Source organism: Apium graveolens, chromosome 4 (assembly GCF_009905375.1).
Source record: "Apium graveolens cultivar Ventura chromosome 4, ASM990537v1, whole genome shotgun sequence".
Lineage (NCBI taxonomy): Eukaryota > Viridiplantae > Streptophyta > Magnoliopsida > Apiales > Apiaceae > Apium > Apium graveolens.
Window position 1 is genome coordinate 165,245,153 of NC_133650.1, and position 14,819 is coordinate 165,259,971.

The window sequence follows — 14,819 nt, forward strand, 5'->3', positions numbered from 1 at the left end:
GACCGGTTTAATTTCGACCATTTTAATTTCAACCATTTTCGGTTAAAATTGATCATAAATACGACCGCTGGAATTCGACCGAGGCCAGTTGAATTTAGCCGTGTCCAAAGGATTCGACCGCTTGCGGTCGAATTTAACCCCAGTCGAATTTAAATCAGTTGTATTCTAGTTATCCAGAGTCCTCCCCTATGCCTATGGGGCGCCCTAAGCATGGAGAGGTCCTCTGGGGGCTCATATTCTCTTCTTGTACAATTCTTATGCTTTGTTTACTTCTCAATTTAGTTTTGCGAGCAACCTTCTCCCTAATTCTTCCTTGTCATCTAACTAGTGTTGTAGATCGGCCACCCCGTGCAGCCATATAGCATGGGGCGTGCCCCATGAGGGTCCAGGACCTTTCCTGGAGCCCGGGTCGTTCTTCATTTCATCATCGTACAGTTCTTCCACCATGGTCTTCGTAACCCTCCGTCGTAATGATCATCGTAAACCTTCATATATAATTTTACCAATCGTCGTCATAACTTCTCATCGTCAATAGTCGTCGTAAGCGACTCCCATATAGGAAGTGTCCCAAGCTCCGGAAACATGTTATGCGGAGCTCGTTCGTCATCTTTCTCGACGGTGATCCGATCCATTTAATTAATGATGGGATAAAATACTCAACACAATTTTATGGTATAACATAATTGTAAACATAGTTACGTTTACATATTGGATTACTAAAACGGGAAATCTATGTGAAAGTTTGCCGTGCAAATTTAAGAATAAAAAGTGCAGGGGTTATGATCTTATTGAGTTTTCCCTTGTTCTATTTGAGTATTCTATATGATTAGTTGTGGTGAATAATTTGTTGCACGGCATTTCCTGGTAGCAACCGTGCCATAGCTTTCCCCTTTTCATAGTTTTATAGTCTTACCTACTTTGAAAGCTTAATTAAGCTGAGCTAAAAGCTTATACCAATCATCCTAGTAATTGATATCTACACAACTTCAATACGATTCACCCCTGAAGGACAGGGGTATTGATTGTCCCTCGGTTCGAACTGTTCTCCGGAAAACCTATGTAGCAACTCCTAACCGGACTTATAAATTTGCAAGATTTAAATAATGACAAGCTAGCGAATAAATTATCAGCTGATAAATAAACACAAACTCATAAATCAGCTGATAAGTAGATCAAATAGGACTAATGTTTTCTAAGAACTGAGCAATATTAACAGATATCTATTAATTAATGTTGAATGAATTAAGTTCGCCTTACATGAGGTCTCTTTTTTTTTTTTGCAGAAAGCACAGTTGGACATAATTAGACTATATAAATTAACATAATTTAATTTACAAACTAAAGTTACAAGTTATTTACACTAAACACATGTTCTTTTATTTGCTTCTGCTAGTTGTACACTAAAATATGTTGCTCTGGCAAGATAATGAGGAAAAAAACATTTTCATCCTTCTACGAAAACATATAATAGAAATAAAGTATTGCAATCATATATGATTAAGCACCCTAAACAGTCTTCATGATGACTTTAGGCCGCTGATCAATAACATCAATCCTTTAACAAATGATGCTTAAATTATAACATATATCCTCACTCTTTTCGTTAGATTGTTAGATTGTAATTATAAACCTAAATAAGTGAAGGATCATGAACCCCTTAAGATAAGAAATCGACAAAATATCTTCTCTAAAGTTCCATATATAGACAGAGATACTATACATAATTTTAGTGCGTGCAACTTTGGACAGTCTATTTTTAAGTTTTGGACCCCTCCTTTGCCTTCCTCTTATGATACCAAATACACTGTTTTTGAAGTATTACATGTAGTAGTTGTAGTATATGTAGACAATATATAAATAATATTAGAATTGAGGTGGGTCATGATCAGCCGACGGAAAGTGACAAAATTAGCATTAAAACCTAGAACTCTCTGCTCATCCTCCCAAGGACCAAAATATTACTTAGCATTAAAACCTAGTCATATACATGAACACACATGTTTCTGATTTATCATTTTTCTTTATTATTTATCTATTTATGTTTAGCGTTAATCATTTTTTCTTGCCCCTCCGATCTAACACATGATCAAACCAACTATATATGATTAAACATACTGCTCGTGTACAGCTGTCTAATGTAGTAGCTTCACATGCTTCGGGAAGCCGTACAATTGATCTATACTTTCGCTACAAATTTTGTTGGGTTTGGAGACAGATATGTGTATGCCAATTATATTCGATCCTATGTATGTAGTAGTATCAATTTTTAATATTGGGTTTATTCAAGTATAATTAATTTGTTTAATAGAATGTAGATACACATCACATCTTCGTTACATCAATCTAGCTGCGTTGGACCCCTTGTTCTTCTCTCCTAAAACATCTATCAGGTGAGAGCCAACTGATTTAGAAACCCTAGCCCCCATAACTTCTTGACTGTGAGGTGCGAGTTGCTTATAATTTACTGCCTTGTTTATATCGGATCTCAATCTTAAAATTAGTTCATTTTGGAATTATTTACAAATTGATATATACAGACCCAGTTGCAATGGATCAAGGGCCACCAATACCAAATTACCCCGTTCATAGTCCAAATGAAGCCATCAACTCATCTTCTTTGGAAAGGGACGGCAACTTTACTGTAGATCATAAAGAAGAAAAAGAGAAAAGATACATGGGTGTCCGAATGAGGCCATGGGGTAAGTACGCAGCTGAAATAAGGGACCGCACTAAAAGTGGAAAGAAGGTATGGCTTGGAACATTTGACACTGCTGATGCTGCAGCTCGGGCTTATGATCGAGCTGCATTATCAATGCGTGGTCCGACAGCTTTTCTTAACTTTCCTCTATCCCAATCTTCGCCAGTTGTTGAAAGAAGGGATAGTGAAGAGGCACGAGAGACTGACGACACAAGTGTAGTGGTTTTTGAAGACTTGGGAGCTGATTTGTTGGAGGAGCTTCTGACCTTATCTGACCCTGCTCCAAGTACCAGTAGTACTACTTAGTAGTAATTCATAGTTCAATTCTTATATATTTAATTCTAACTACCAAATTTATTCTGTTCATTTTTTTAAAAATCATCATTTTTTTGCATTCTAATTAAGCATATGATGTTACTAGCTAGTTGTTTAAAATATGTTACAGTAAAACTACTGCCTTCACATCTAACTAGATGGCTTCTGCTTGCTAAGTTCATGATTTTTATTGGCTCTCATCTTTATGCTACAAGAAATGCTATTACTTAGCTAGGCTGGTTTCCAACCCTAGCTAAGAGATGCCTAGGTATTTACTCAACTCTTATGGAAACATTAATGTTCCTTTAAATTCAGACGGCATGAAATTTGCTTTAATGTATGGTTCTGACCATGCTGCAACATTATTTCGGAGAATCATGGGACAAGAGAATTTCAAGAAAAGGAGAAACATCAGGAATCGAATGACTAAACAACCTTTAGCTGGGTGCATGCCGCTGCACAAAAGGCCTTGAAAAGGTGAGTTTCTAATCAATCTTAATTGTATTTGTCTTGGTTACAGTTTGTTAAGTTGTTCAGCCTTAGCTTCATAAGCACCTGTGTTTGTTTACTTATCATTCGTAATTCTTGTAATGATTATAGTTAATATCTTAAGTACCAGAACCATATAAATATATCCACCACTTTAGCAAGATACAGTTGTGCGGGATACCACATCCTTACATAACTTGGTAGCATGACTCAATTAATTAACATGCATGTTACGGCTGGCTTTATTTTTATCAATTTTGAAATTGTGACCCCATTTTAGATGGTAATCTCCGTATTCCTCCCCGACTACTTTTTCCTTCAGGTCATTGGGTTCACAGTGATCACGGCCCTTTATGTTACTTATACTTCTCACTGTACTGCAAGCTTAGTCATTTGTATACATTTATTTCCCATCCGCTTTAATACCATCGGTTAAATTTATATTTAATATCACGTGATAGCGGAAATTAGCTGGTTAAACTTGATATGTTTTATGCCCTAAATTCACCAGGTATATGTCAGTTTTGCTCAAAGCACCTAGTCAAATCAGTGAAAATTTGCTAGCTAAATTTGATATGTTTAATGCCCCAAATTTCACAAGTATATGTAAGATTTACTCAATGTACATAATCACAAGTATAGCCATGCTTGCATCTAATCTTACAAGACTCGTCCACTTTTAAGGAAATACACAAATACAAGATTCACTCACCATACAAAATTATAAAATTATTTGATAAATTTCAGTAAGGCGCCGTTTGATATTGTTGTTGGCACCTATAACAATTTTTTGCTGAAAAACTGTCAGACAGGTGTTTGATAAAATTCTGAAAGCTGAAAATAGTTATCAGTTTCACTATCAAATCTTCTCAAAAACATTTTTTTTCATATATTATATCTCAAAATATGCATAAATTAAAAAAAATTACCAACAGTCATCTAATATTAGTGACAGTACTTTTTCCAACAACACTTTTACTCACAGTACAACAGTTTTCAACAGCACTCTCAAACGGAGCCTAAGACTCGGTTATACATTCAATAAATCTCATTTTTACTTCTTGTCAAATCAATAAGTAAAATCAACACAATTACGCAAGTTTAACGTGAAAAATAATAAAAAAATATTTTAACTTGTTTTATCAATAAAAATAATTATCAATAAATCAAATAATCAAGGATATCTAAGCCTAACAATACTCGAGCATTAACTCTGGAGCGATATTGAAATCTCCACCTAATTAGCATCTCATCAATCAAATATAATATTATATAGTCATCTCCATCTTAACCATCAACAAATTCCAACACCGACTGTACAAGTTTTATCATATTTGTGATACAAAACTTTCACCCAGGTACTTATAAGAAGAAATTCCATCTATAATAATTGTATACAAACATTATTATACTACCCGAATTAGTCTAGAACCCACACCCGAATTAAAAATCCCCCACTTCAATACAGTATGATATCACAACCAAATTGACAGACACCATTAAGCTATCGATGTAAACACTAATGTCTCCCCTCAAACAAGAACATATTTCTCTTATTTTGAAATCATTGAGTATCACTAAATTTCACAAACTACCGTTATTTATCAGACTTAATCAATTATTTTGACCTCTAGAATAACAACGATAGTGTCATCCAAATTATTTATATGCTTGATCAAGCAATCGAAACAATCACGACCATCGTTTCCATCTTCTTCTATCACGAGTTCAGACAAATCTTTTTTCGAGGAATAATTTCTCCAAAATATCATGATTGATTTCTGGTGCAAAGTACATTCGCATAATGGTGACCAGACATAATTTCGTATCTTTCTTTTTTAGAAAAACCTTTCATCGCAGTCTATTATATCAATTGAATCTTCTACGTTTCTTCAAACCCATTCATCACGAAACTTGACTCCAATACCACTTATGAGGTGAACAGGCAGATACGATATTCACCCACTAATGCAGAGCACCTACAAAACCAAACTATTAGTTGGTGAAAATTTAAGCTTGAGTTTGAGAAGTTTTCTTCATGTGTATGAAAATTTTCATGTCCTCTAGAAGTACGTACACACTTCCTTTATTATTGTAATCGAGCCCAAGTATTTAGGATTCGTTTGTCCCTTACCGTTACAGGGAGAATTTCGTATAACAGTGTTTTGGAGGTTTTTGACCGGAATAATGATCAAATATGATGCTTTGGGACGGAGGAAGGTTATGTATGGTGGTGACTTAACTTGTATGTTGACTCCTGAAGAAAGAATAGGGTTTTCTTTATTCTTTATGAAGTATCGACTCATGTCTCATACAAGTGTCCATGTACCCTATTTATAGGGATCAAGCATCACGTAGTTCTAAGGGAACAAGTCATCTAGGTTAGGGTTAGGGTTTTTCTACCCGTGCAGCCCAAGCCCAGACTTAAATCAGACCTTCAGCCAATTAGTCACGTAAACCTCGACCGGCCCCACACGCTTCCTACAACCTCGCGGCATCTCCGCATTTCTTCCCATGATTGCAGGAATGTCCCGTACTGGCCCCGAAATTCCCAAAAAACCGAGTCATTTATGGGTTATTTTCCATATTTCAGATAAATCATTTAAGTGCAAGCCGGCTTGGTTACTTCGGCCCGCACCTACTCTTCTTCAACCCACAAATGGCCCTTCCCCCTTGTTACACTACAAGAAAAAAGATAATAGACATCACACATTAGACATCAGTCACTCATGCCACTGTTGTTAAAAAGTTCATTAACAGCATCCTGCATTATTGTGATGTCTTTGTATTATTAACACATCACTTCCTTAACAACTTCCTTAACAGACCGATGTCTTAAATACTGAAAAAATTCAAAGCGTGGCACTTCAAATTATTTTCCCTTACTTGTTAAAATTTTCCCCGCTTACTTACCAAATGATACCGCCTCAGCCAAATTTTTGTTCCCCCTCTTTTTTCACTATCTTGTGATTAAACAAACAAAATAAGTAAAATATATTTTATCTCTTCTCTAGTCTCTTCTCGACCCTCACCTCTCTGGCTCTCTCTCTCTCTCCCTCTCTCTCAAGTATCAACTCTCATATCTGCAACGTTATCTCTACTCTCAACCATCTTTTCTCTGTCCTCTCCTTACCTCTCTCCTCTGGTCTCTCTCGACTTTAACCTCTCTCGATTTGGTTGTTTCATCTCGAATGAGTAACTCGAATTGTAAGCTCGAAATTTATTGATCTCTGACAACACGATATTGGTTGGGATTTTGAAGCTCGAACTGAAACGATATTGATTTGGAGTTTCGAAACTCGAATTGGTGAGTATGTAAGCATTTGTAAGTATTTGTAAAGGGGGTTTTCTGAAAATTGAAACCTTAATTTTAAATAAGGGTTTTATTTTTAAATTACAATATTTGTTATAAGGAGCCTTTTTAAAGTAATAATGATACAATGGTATGCCTGATGTTAATGCAGTTCCTTTTTTGTGCTTTGGATGATGGTGGTTGAAGGCCAGCCCATGGACCGAGATAGAACTTCTAGTATGGGTGCTCGAACAGGTAACTGCTTCATTTCTTTCTATACTACACCTAATAATAGTTCATGCTTGACAGATCTAACATTTTCTATAATAATGTTTTGGTAAATCAGTTGATAAATCATATGCTGGCAGTGGTCAGTATCTAGATTTGAACTTGCTAATTTCTCCACCTTATTTTCCTGATAGTGCTAAAGGGATGGATGATTTTGGGAGTTTAAGTTTCCAGAATCATTTAGATGAAACCCCTGAGGTTTCAAAATCTAGGGTAAGTTAAATATTAGTAGTTCAATACCTAGTTACATTTCAACAAAGCTAGCTTATCGGTAATACTCTGTCATCCGCAGAAGGTCACTCGAAAAGAGGAGAGTCCTGCTTCTACAATAATGGGCATTCAACTGCCTCTAGGCCAAGTTTATACACCAGAGCACCACCCTTCTTTCTGGAGTTGTGTAAATTCAAGTTTTCTTCCCGTCTTTGATGTATATAAAAAGTACATTATGTTGCCATGGTTGTTCATTATGTTGCTCCAGTTATACTTGACTATAAGTGACTGGTTAGTACTTCAATTTCTCAAATTTTATGTCACACTGAAGCAGAAAATCAAAAATTCTAATGATAGCTAGGTTCCTATAAGTTGTCAATCTCCTTACCACATAGTTATTTAAATTACCTGAAATATCAGTTACCTCTGTCTTCTTGAATGAAGAGGGCTTATGCAACGCACATATATTAGGATTTTTTTAAGATGGTATACTTTCATCTTGAACATGACAAGTTGATGTAAGGCCTTGTATAATTGGTCTCAGTTTTATATGTGTTATATCCTATATGTGATCATGTAACAGGGAAGAGCAATAGAGAAGAGTATAGAAGTTAATTCACAGCCACCCTGGGCGTGGAGTGATCAAGGACCTTATTCTGAAGCGACTTCAGTGCCACTCTTCTCGACTGCAACATCATCAGGATTCGTTACTTCAAAGATTACTGATTCATCAGCTGGTGTTTATTATCCTCACTTCACTATCCAACCTCATCACTACGCTTCTACGCCTTGCCAAATCATGCCAAACACTAACAGTGTGTCTTATTTTTCAAATCACAAGCGTTAGGCCACGACTCGAGTTCAGCATCTTCTTCATCTTCGTTTAAGTATAAGAAGACACTAATTGGCCTAAAACAACTGATTGGGTCTTTTGTGACATGTTAAATTGTTTGTTTTGTATTCGTTATGCTCTATGTTTGTATGGAACATCTTATTCTGCATTTCAACTTATTTCCATAATAATAGTTCATGCTTGACAGATAGAACAGGTAAACTGGTAAACATAAACGTTATATGAAAATGGTTCATTTAATTTCTCTTTATTAGGTGTAGTATACTTAGATTATATATATTTTAATTATTGTTTTAAATATATTTATTTATCTTAATGCAGGAAAACAAGGCTCAGAATGACAGTACCGATTTTCTTTCAGATTTTTTTATATTCTATATTTGGGTATCATCACCTACTAAACTTCAAATCTTTTGTTTTAATAATATATAAACTAGCTACTACTACATAGTGTTAAAAGATTTTAGCAGTGTGTCGCAAACTTGCAATATACAATGAGTTGTATGTTGATATATTTGTGCAGGATGACATTGAACCAGATTACATACTTTGTTGGGCTAAAACATTCAACACCAACAGTAGCTTGCGCATTGACAAACTTACTTCCGGCTGTCACTTTCCTCATGGTTGTTCCTTGTCGGTAATTACTTTATTTCTTGTTTCATCTTCTTCGATAGCTCCGTTTAAATCCCCTTTTCCAAGAAAATTATATTGTGATTTAATTTTTTGATCCGAAACACCACACTAAGATACAAATTTCTTAGTATCGTAGAGTACAAGGTGGTGGTTTTCTCTTATCATCCGATGTGTATGTTCCAAATACGCATTTCAAATTTTTGAATATTTTCTACTGCTTTGTAGTTGATCCATATGACACCTGTTTACATCTCCACATGATTGTACCCCTGATTATTTTGTTTATCAATTTTTGTGTTCTGTAGAATAGAGAGTGTTATAAGGGCAGGGCAAGTGAAAGTTATAAGGGCCCTAGTGGATATAAACACGGTGTTTCCTTTACTATGGCTTGTAGATATGTTAAGTTCTTCATATCTGATTCTTCAACCCATTTGTCGCTTACCATATTGCGGTTCAGCTCCTCTTTAGCTAAGTTTAGGGAAGTTGGATTGTTAAGTAGTAATGACATGGTGTAACACCCCCAGATCCGGGGTCGGAGATCCGGGTCGTTATGAGTTCCATTTCCCTTAATAACACCCAATCTTAATAATTACTCAACTACTCTGTACTGTGACCCCACAATAAACACACACACCACACGTTATAGTCTCAGAGATGAACATCCAAAAATAACCACAAGTCATTTTATTCCACAATTATCTGCCAATACACCTTAAAAGGTTTTCTGAATAAATTTACATTTCTTTGCCATTATTACAATTCATAAATATACATAATCTGATACATCAAAAGTTGAAAGCCTAGCCTATTGGTAGTTCCTACCTCAGCTATGGCGGCATCAGTGCTTCTAGAAAACTGCGGAACGTCTCCTAACCTCTTGCGAATCGGGAGCTTGGTCCGGTTCATCTTGTCTATCTGATGTTGTGTGATGAAAGAAGAAAGCAAGGGTGAGCAGCAAGCCCACCAAAATAATATGTATAATGATTTACAATATATGAGCCTACTCATAATACTCATGAAAGTCTTGGTCAAAAGAAATGAACCAAGTTGATAACTTAATGCGATGAAGTCGCAAAATATTCAGTATATACGCATATATACTTTTCAAAATATTGGAAGTCCTCTTCCATGCATAATATACACAAAGTCCTAGTGTATAACTGTATAAAAATATCGTTGCAAGGTGATCTCATATATCTAACCTTGTCACAACGTTTTTCTGAAAATTTTTGTCATACATAAGATAATCATTTACTAGATATAAGTTTAAAAGATGAAGTTACAAGATACTCCAATATACTTATATCTTTTCCAAATACTACTTGAACTACCACCGTTCAAGTTATAATTAGTTCAAAAGTTCATCACATAGATGAGACTACAAGACCAGATTTGAATAGATTAAACCTTTTAAAATATCATCAAAATAAAATGAAGTTATGAGATACTTCATTTGATGTAAACATCATTTTGAAAACTTGACCCTGCCAACACTCAACAATCGCCCAACCATAGCCTTTCTATCGAAGTGCTCTGGGTAGTGTTGCAGAAATTATCCAATTGGATGATGAACTCATTACGGGAGTTTGCCGCGCCAGGAAGACCACTTACGATGATCAGTCGTAGTAGTACAACCCCACCATTTTCTACATGTAGAGGAGAACCTGTCGGATTTACTTGTCAACCGAACACTGAACTCCTAAGGAATGGACCGCCTTAGCGGAACTTCCAGGCCATTTGGGCCAATATAATAAGGCTGGGCCGGCGCTACTCGACCACTTACGCCACTCCTAGTTCAGATGAAATCCATGACTCTGAAACGTAAAGCTCGTTTCCCCCTTTCCCCAAGTAGAAACTTGTTGATACGGCTCCACCAAGAAGTCGTACCTAGTTGGAAAGGAAAACTCACCGATATTTCCCAGGCGATGCCTGTTAATGGATTAACTTGTTCCAAGAATTTTACTTCCCGAATATTGGGTAAGTAATCAAAAACTCTTTTACCAAGACAGCAACCTTGTTGCGAATATAAAACACACCACCGAGCCGGATCCCCCAGGTTTTGAGCGAGTATTTAAATCCCCTTTTTAAAAGGAAGATCTTAAATATAAAAATAGTTTTGGGATCCGCTCTAACTTTTGAAAATCATTTTAAAGACTCGAAAACACTTTAAAGAGTGTTTGGAGTAAAACTGATTTAATGAAGTAAATCAGTTCCCAGAATATTTAGAAAATGTCTGAATATTATTATTTAAATAATATTCCCATAAAAAAATAATCTTTATAAAATAATTGAAGTAGAAGTATTAAAACTTATACTTGAAATGAATAGCAAATAATCAAAGATATACTTATACGAAAGTAATATCTTTATTTGAATAATCAAAAATAAGTTTGATTATCGACACCTTATTCTTTAATAAAATAAAGAATATATCTCAGCAAATAATCGGAGTCATAGATCCTCAAATGAATATTCAAATAATATTCAATAAATAAAATAAGCTGAGTCATAATACCTCGAATGAATATTATAAATAATATTCATTAAATAAAATAAAGGAGTCATACGTCCTCAAATGAATATTCAAATAATATTCAATAAATAATGTAAAGGAGTCATACGCCTTCGAATAATATTCGGAATAATATTCAAATAATAAAATAAAAGGAGTCATAAGTCCTCGAATGAATATTCGAATAATATTCAAATAATAAAATAAAAGGAGTCATAAGTCCTCGAATGAATATTCGTAATAATATTCATTAAATAAAATAAAGTTATCGAATAAACCTTATTCGATTAATAGTTTTAAAAACTATATCAATATATATATATATAAATATATATTATACTCGGGAGCCTCGCCTCCCGGTTTAGAAATATGTTCACCTTTTATCCCCTATACTAAGGGTAAACTCAAATACCGCTTATCTCTAGCATAGGTATTATGCAACTATAAGCATTTGAACCAACAGATATATAAACCAAGAATATAAATCAGGCATGCATATATACCATATCACATGCTACAATATATCGCAAGAATTTGCTAATAACAAATATGCATTTATCGCAAGATCATGCATATACACATATACATCACCACAACAGTATAACCGGTAGAAAACTTGCCTGAGCGACTGGGGGTTACGAATGGCTCGGGACGAGTCTGGTAACCTATAAACAACAAGTAAGTTGGAATTAAACCAAAGTCACTTGTAAATCTATACTTTAACTAACTTAGACTCTAACGCTTGTTTTGCGCTTACTGATTCTCTTAAGTCACTCGAGTACCCTCGGCTCCACCATTTTTAATAATTTAACCTTTACGAGTTTTAAGGCGATTCATTCGCGAGTGTCTTACCAACTGCCTAACACACTTACCATAAATGTTTCATACATTAATTAACCCTTTTTGGTCTTTAACCTATGTTTCAAAGTAAGGCGAGGGGAAAAGTTTCGTTCGCGAAACGCCGTTACTTGAAACGGTCGTTTCTCCTAAACCGTGCATCGGAATCGAACGAACTACATATCAAAATGAAGCTCGTAACATGAGCTATCTAAACATGGCAGTGGTCATAATCTAGCAGGGGGTTCTCGGGTCCTAATGTTATGCACAAAAACAGTCCAAAGAAAATCGGACGTTACGACGGCTATGTTTACGCGTTTTCCCAATTTTAAACCATTCAATACCAACCACAAATCAACCCCAAATCAATCATACAACCAATATCCCTCCAAACCACATCATAACAGCCCCAACACATCCACATTAACCATTTATAGTTATTCCTCACATGAACTAAAGGCTTTACTTAGGTTCTTTAACTAATTACCAAGTTTTACAACTCCAACAATGCAATAAAACCAACTAATCTCTACAAACTCAACCAAACCTCAACCAATCAAGCATCATGCTTCACATATGCTATATCAAACACATTCAATCCTAATTACTCAAAACTAAAGCTAGGGTTTGTAGTTTATACCTTCCTTGGAGAGTGGAGAATCAAGAGAATGGCTTGGAATCACCTTTAAAGCCCTTATCCAAGCTTAATCTAAACAAAACTTCAAGAACACAAATTTTAGTTCTTGAAAACACTATTCACCATCTTCTTTCATGATTTATAGAAAAAGATTGGCTTGGAATTAGAAGCTTAAACTTATAGGAAGTATGTAACTATCCATGGGGAAGCTTAGATAATTACCTTGCTAAATAGTAAGTGGAGGAGCTTGGACTTCCCATTTCTTAAGAAAAAACCCGAGAGCATGAAGAAGAAGAAGAGAGATTTTTATGTTTTGGCTTGATTTGCTTTTGGTTGGTTGATTTTTGTTGTTTGCTTTAGTGAATTACCTAGTTGCCCTTGGTTTTGTGTGGTTAAAAAGTCACCACATCTCCTTCCTTTCTTGTCATGCCTATGTCATCCTCATGATGTCATCCTCCCTTCCTTGTCCTCTTTCTATTGGTTGGATGACATCATTCCCACTAATCCCTTTGATTAACTTCCTAATCGTTTGCCTAATGACCGCTGATCTGTTATACGGTTCGCTTAACTTTCGTTTTCGTTTATCGTTTGAGGGATCATACCCGGGATCTTATTAGTTAGGTTCCCTTAACCTTTCTCAATATATTATATTCCTTTTATGATCCTCTCCTATAATCCTTTTATTTAAATCCTTTTTATCCTGTTACCTTTTTCTCAAATCTTTCCGTATCTAGTGTATTTCCGGGAAAAATCAAAGTGTTCGGATTTGGATTCTGACGATCTTTACATACACTTATATCCCATATAAAGTACTAATAATATCCCATAAGATCAATAACAGAACCCCTACATAGCGTGGCATGAAAAGTTTTCTCGTTCAGCAAAAACACTATTCATAAGGGTTTCAAAAATTTCCAAAAATTGGGGTTATTACACATGGCCCATGTTAGTGTCTCAGATATGCTTTCTAAACCAGTCATGATGATAACCTGAAATAGTTTAAAACTAATTTTATTACAGGGGACTTATGAAGGTCATCCTGGTTGGATCGTTAGTGAATGAACCTTTTTTTAGTGCATGAAACTCTACATATTAATTTAACTCCAAAGTCAAAAGAGTTACAATAGTGATTACTAGAAACGGGTTTCCTACTATTGATATAAAGCCAAAATCGATGTGGCTCTAATTTTTATCGGCTGGAGATCAGAAAAGTGAACAAGAAACTTCTGAAAAGGTTTCCAATATTTTTGTGATTGTGTTTGTATTTGTGCGTGTATTCGTTCAAGTAAAGTGTATCTTCTGCTGCTGCATATTAGATTTTCTTCTAGGAGCTCATATTAAGTGGTATGTTGTCTAAAATCTGTGTTTGAACTATGTAAGTTCTGCAGAGTGAAGAGGAAGCAGAATGTCAGACACCATATGATTTAGCGCTGAAGTGTATATGTCGACATTTGACCGCTCAAAACCTCCCGAGGAAGTACGTTCTACCTTTTCCACTCTTAAATCTTCAACTAGTGTTCAAACTTTATAATATTTTGTGCCATTTGATATGATAAACTGAATGTTTCATATGTTTGTGCAGTTGGTGATCGCGAGGTAGATTCGTTCGATCAGAGAAGTATACACTGAGTCGGGTCATGTACTGCCTCTAACAACATTTAAAAGCTATAATTCAAACTCGAAATATTTTTACAGATCAATGTATTAACAATTTGGTTTTAATAGAATATGAATATGCAAGTCATATTTGTTTTACTCATTAATGTGAGAATGATAATATTTGGTTGTTATTTTGGTGTAAAAATAATTTGATATTTTTGTATTGTGTAAGTAGTGTAATAACTATATATACATCACTTTTATGTGTAAAAATTGATGTCAACAATAAAATACAAATCAGTTTTTGTGAGATAAAACTGATATTTATGTGACAATATAGACATCACTTTTAAAGAAGAAAAATTGATGTCAACAAATTTAATGTACATCGCTTTTAGATAAACAACCGATGTCACAGAATGACATGTTCAAGCCTAAATTGAACATAGGTAT

The 14,819-nt window shown here is 35.0% G+C and overlaps 1 protein-coding gene across 11 annotated transcripts; it reads left to right on the forward strand.

Annotated features, from left to right (window-relative positions):
- Window positions 1–1,742: 1,742 nt before the first annotated feature.
- On the forward strand, window positions 1,743–14,465 carry LOC141720419 (ethylene-responsive transcription factor ERF096-like). Of its 11 annotated transcripts, none has more exons than XR_012574312.1 (8): window positions 1,745–2,221; window positions 2,309–2,390; window positions 2,538–2,984; window positions 3,329–3,490; window positions 6,967–7,049; window positions 7,217–7,295; window positions 7,375–7,583; window positions 7,876–8,275. XR_012574312.1 is itself a non-coding variant. In XM_074522819.1 (2 exons), the coding sequence occupies exons 1-2, from the start codon at window positions 2,549–2,551 to the stop codon at window positions 3,484–3,486; spliced, it is 594 nt and encodes a 197-aa protein (XP_074378920.1). In that variant the 5' UTR covers window positions 1,747–2,548; the 3' UTR covers window positions 3,487–4,154. The 11 variants fall into 11 exon arrangements, 1 of the variants encoding a protein (XP_074378920.1); XR_012574313.1 differs by having other exon boundaries at window positions 2,316–2,390; XR_012574317.1 differs by having other exon boundaries at window positions 1,743–2,746; window positions 2,865–2,984; window positions 7,876–8,283.
- The last annotated feature ends 354 nt before the right edge of the window (window positions 14,466–14,819 follow it).

What these genes read in the sequence shown, in the direction of transcription:
- LOC141720419 (XM_074522819.1), top strand. Translation starts at nt 2,549, where the DNA reads ATGGATCAAGGGCCACCAATACCAAATTACCCCGTTCATAGTCCAAAT. An exon ending in CTTATCTGACCCTGCTCCAA is followed by an intron (nt 2,985 to 3,328) that starts GTACCAGTAGTA and finishes CTTTAAATTCAG; the next exon opens with ACGGCATGAAATTTGCTTTA.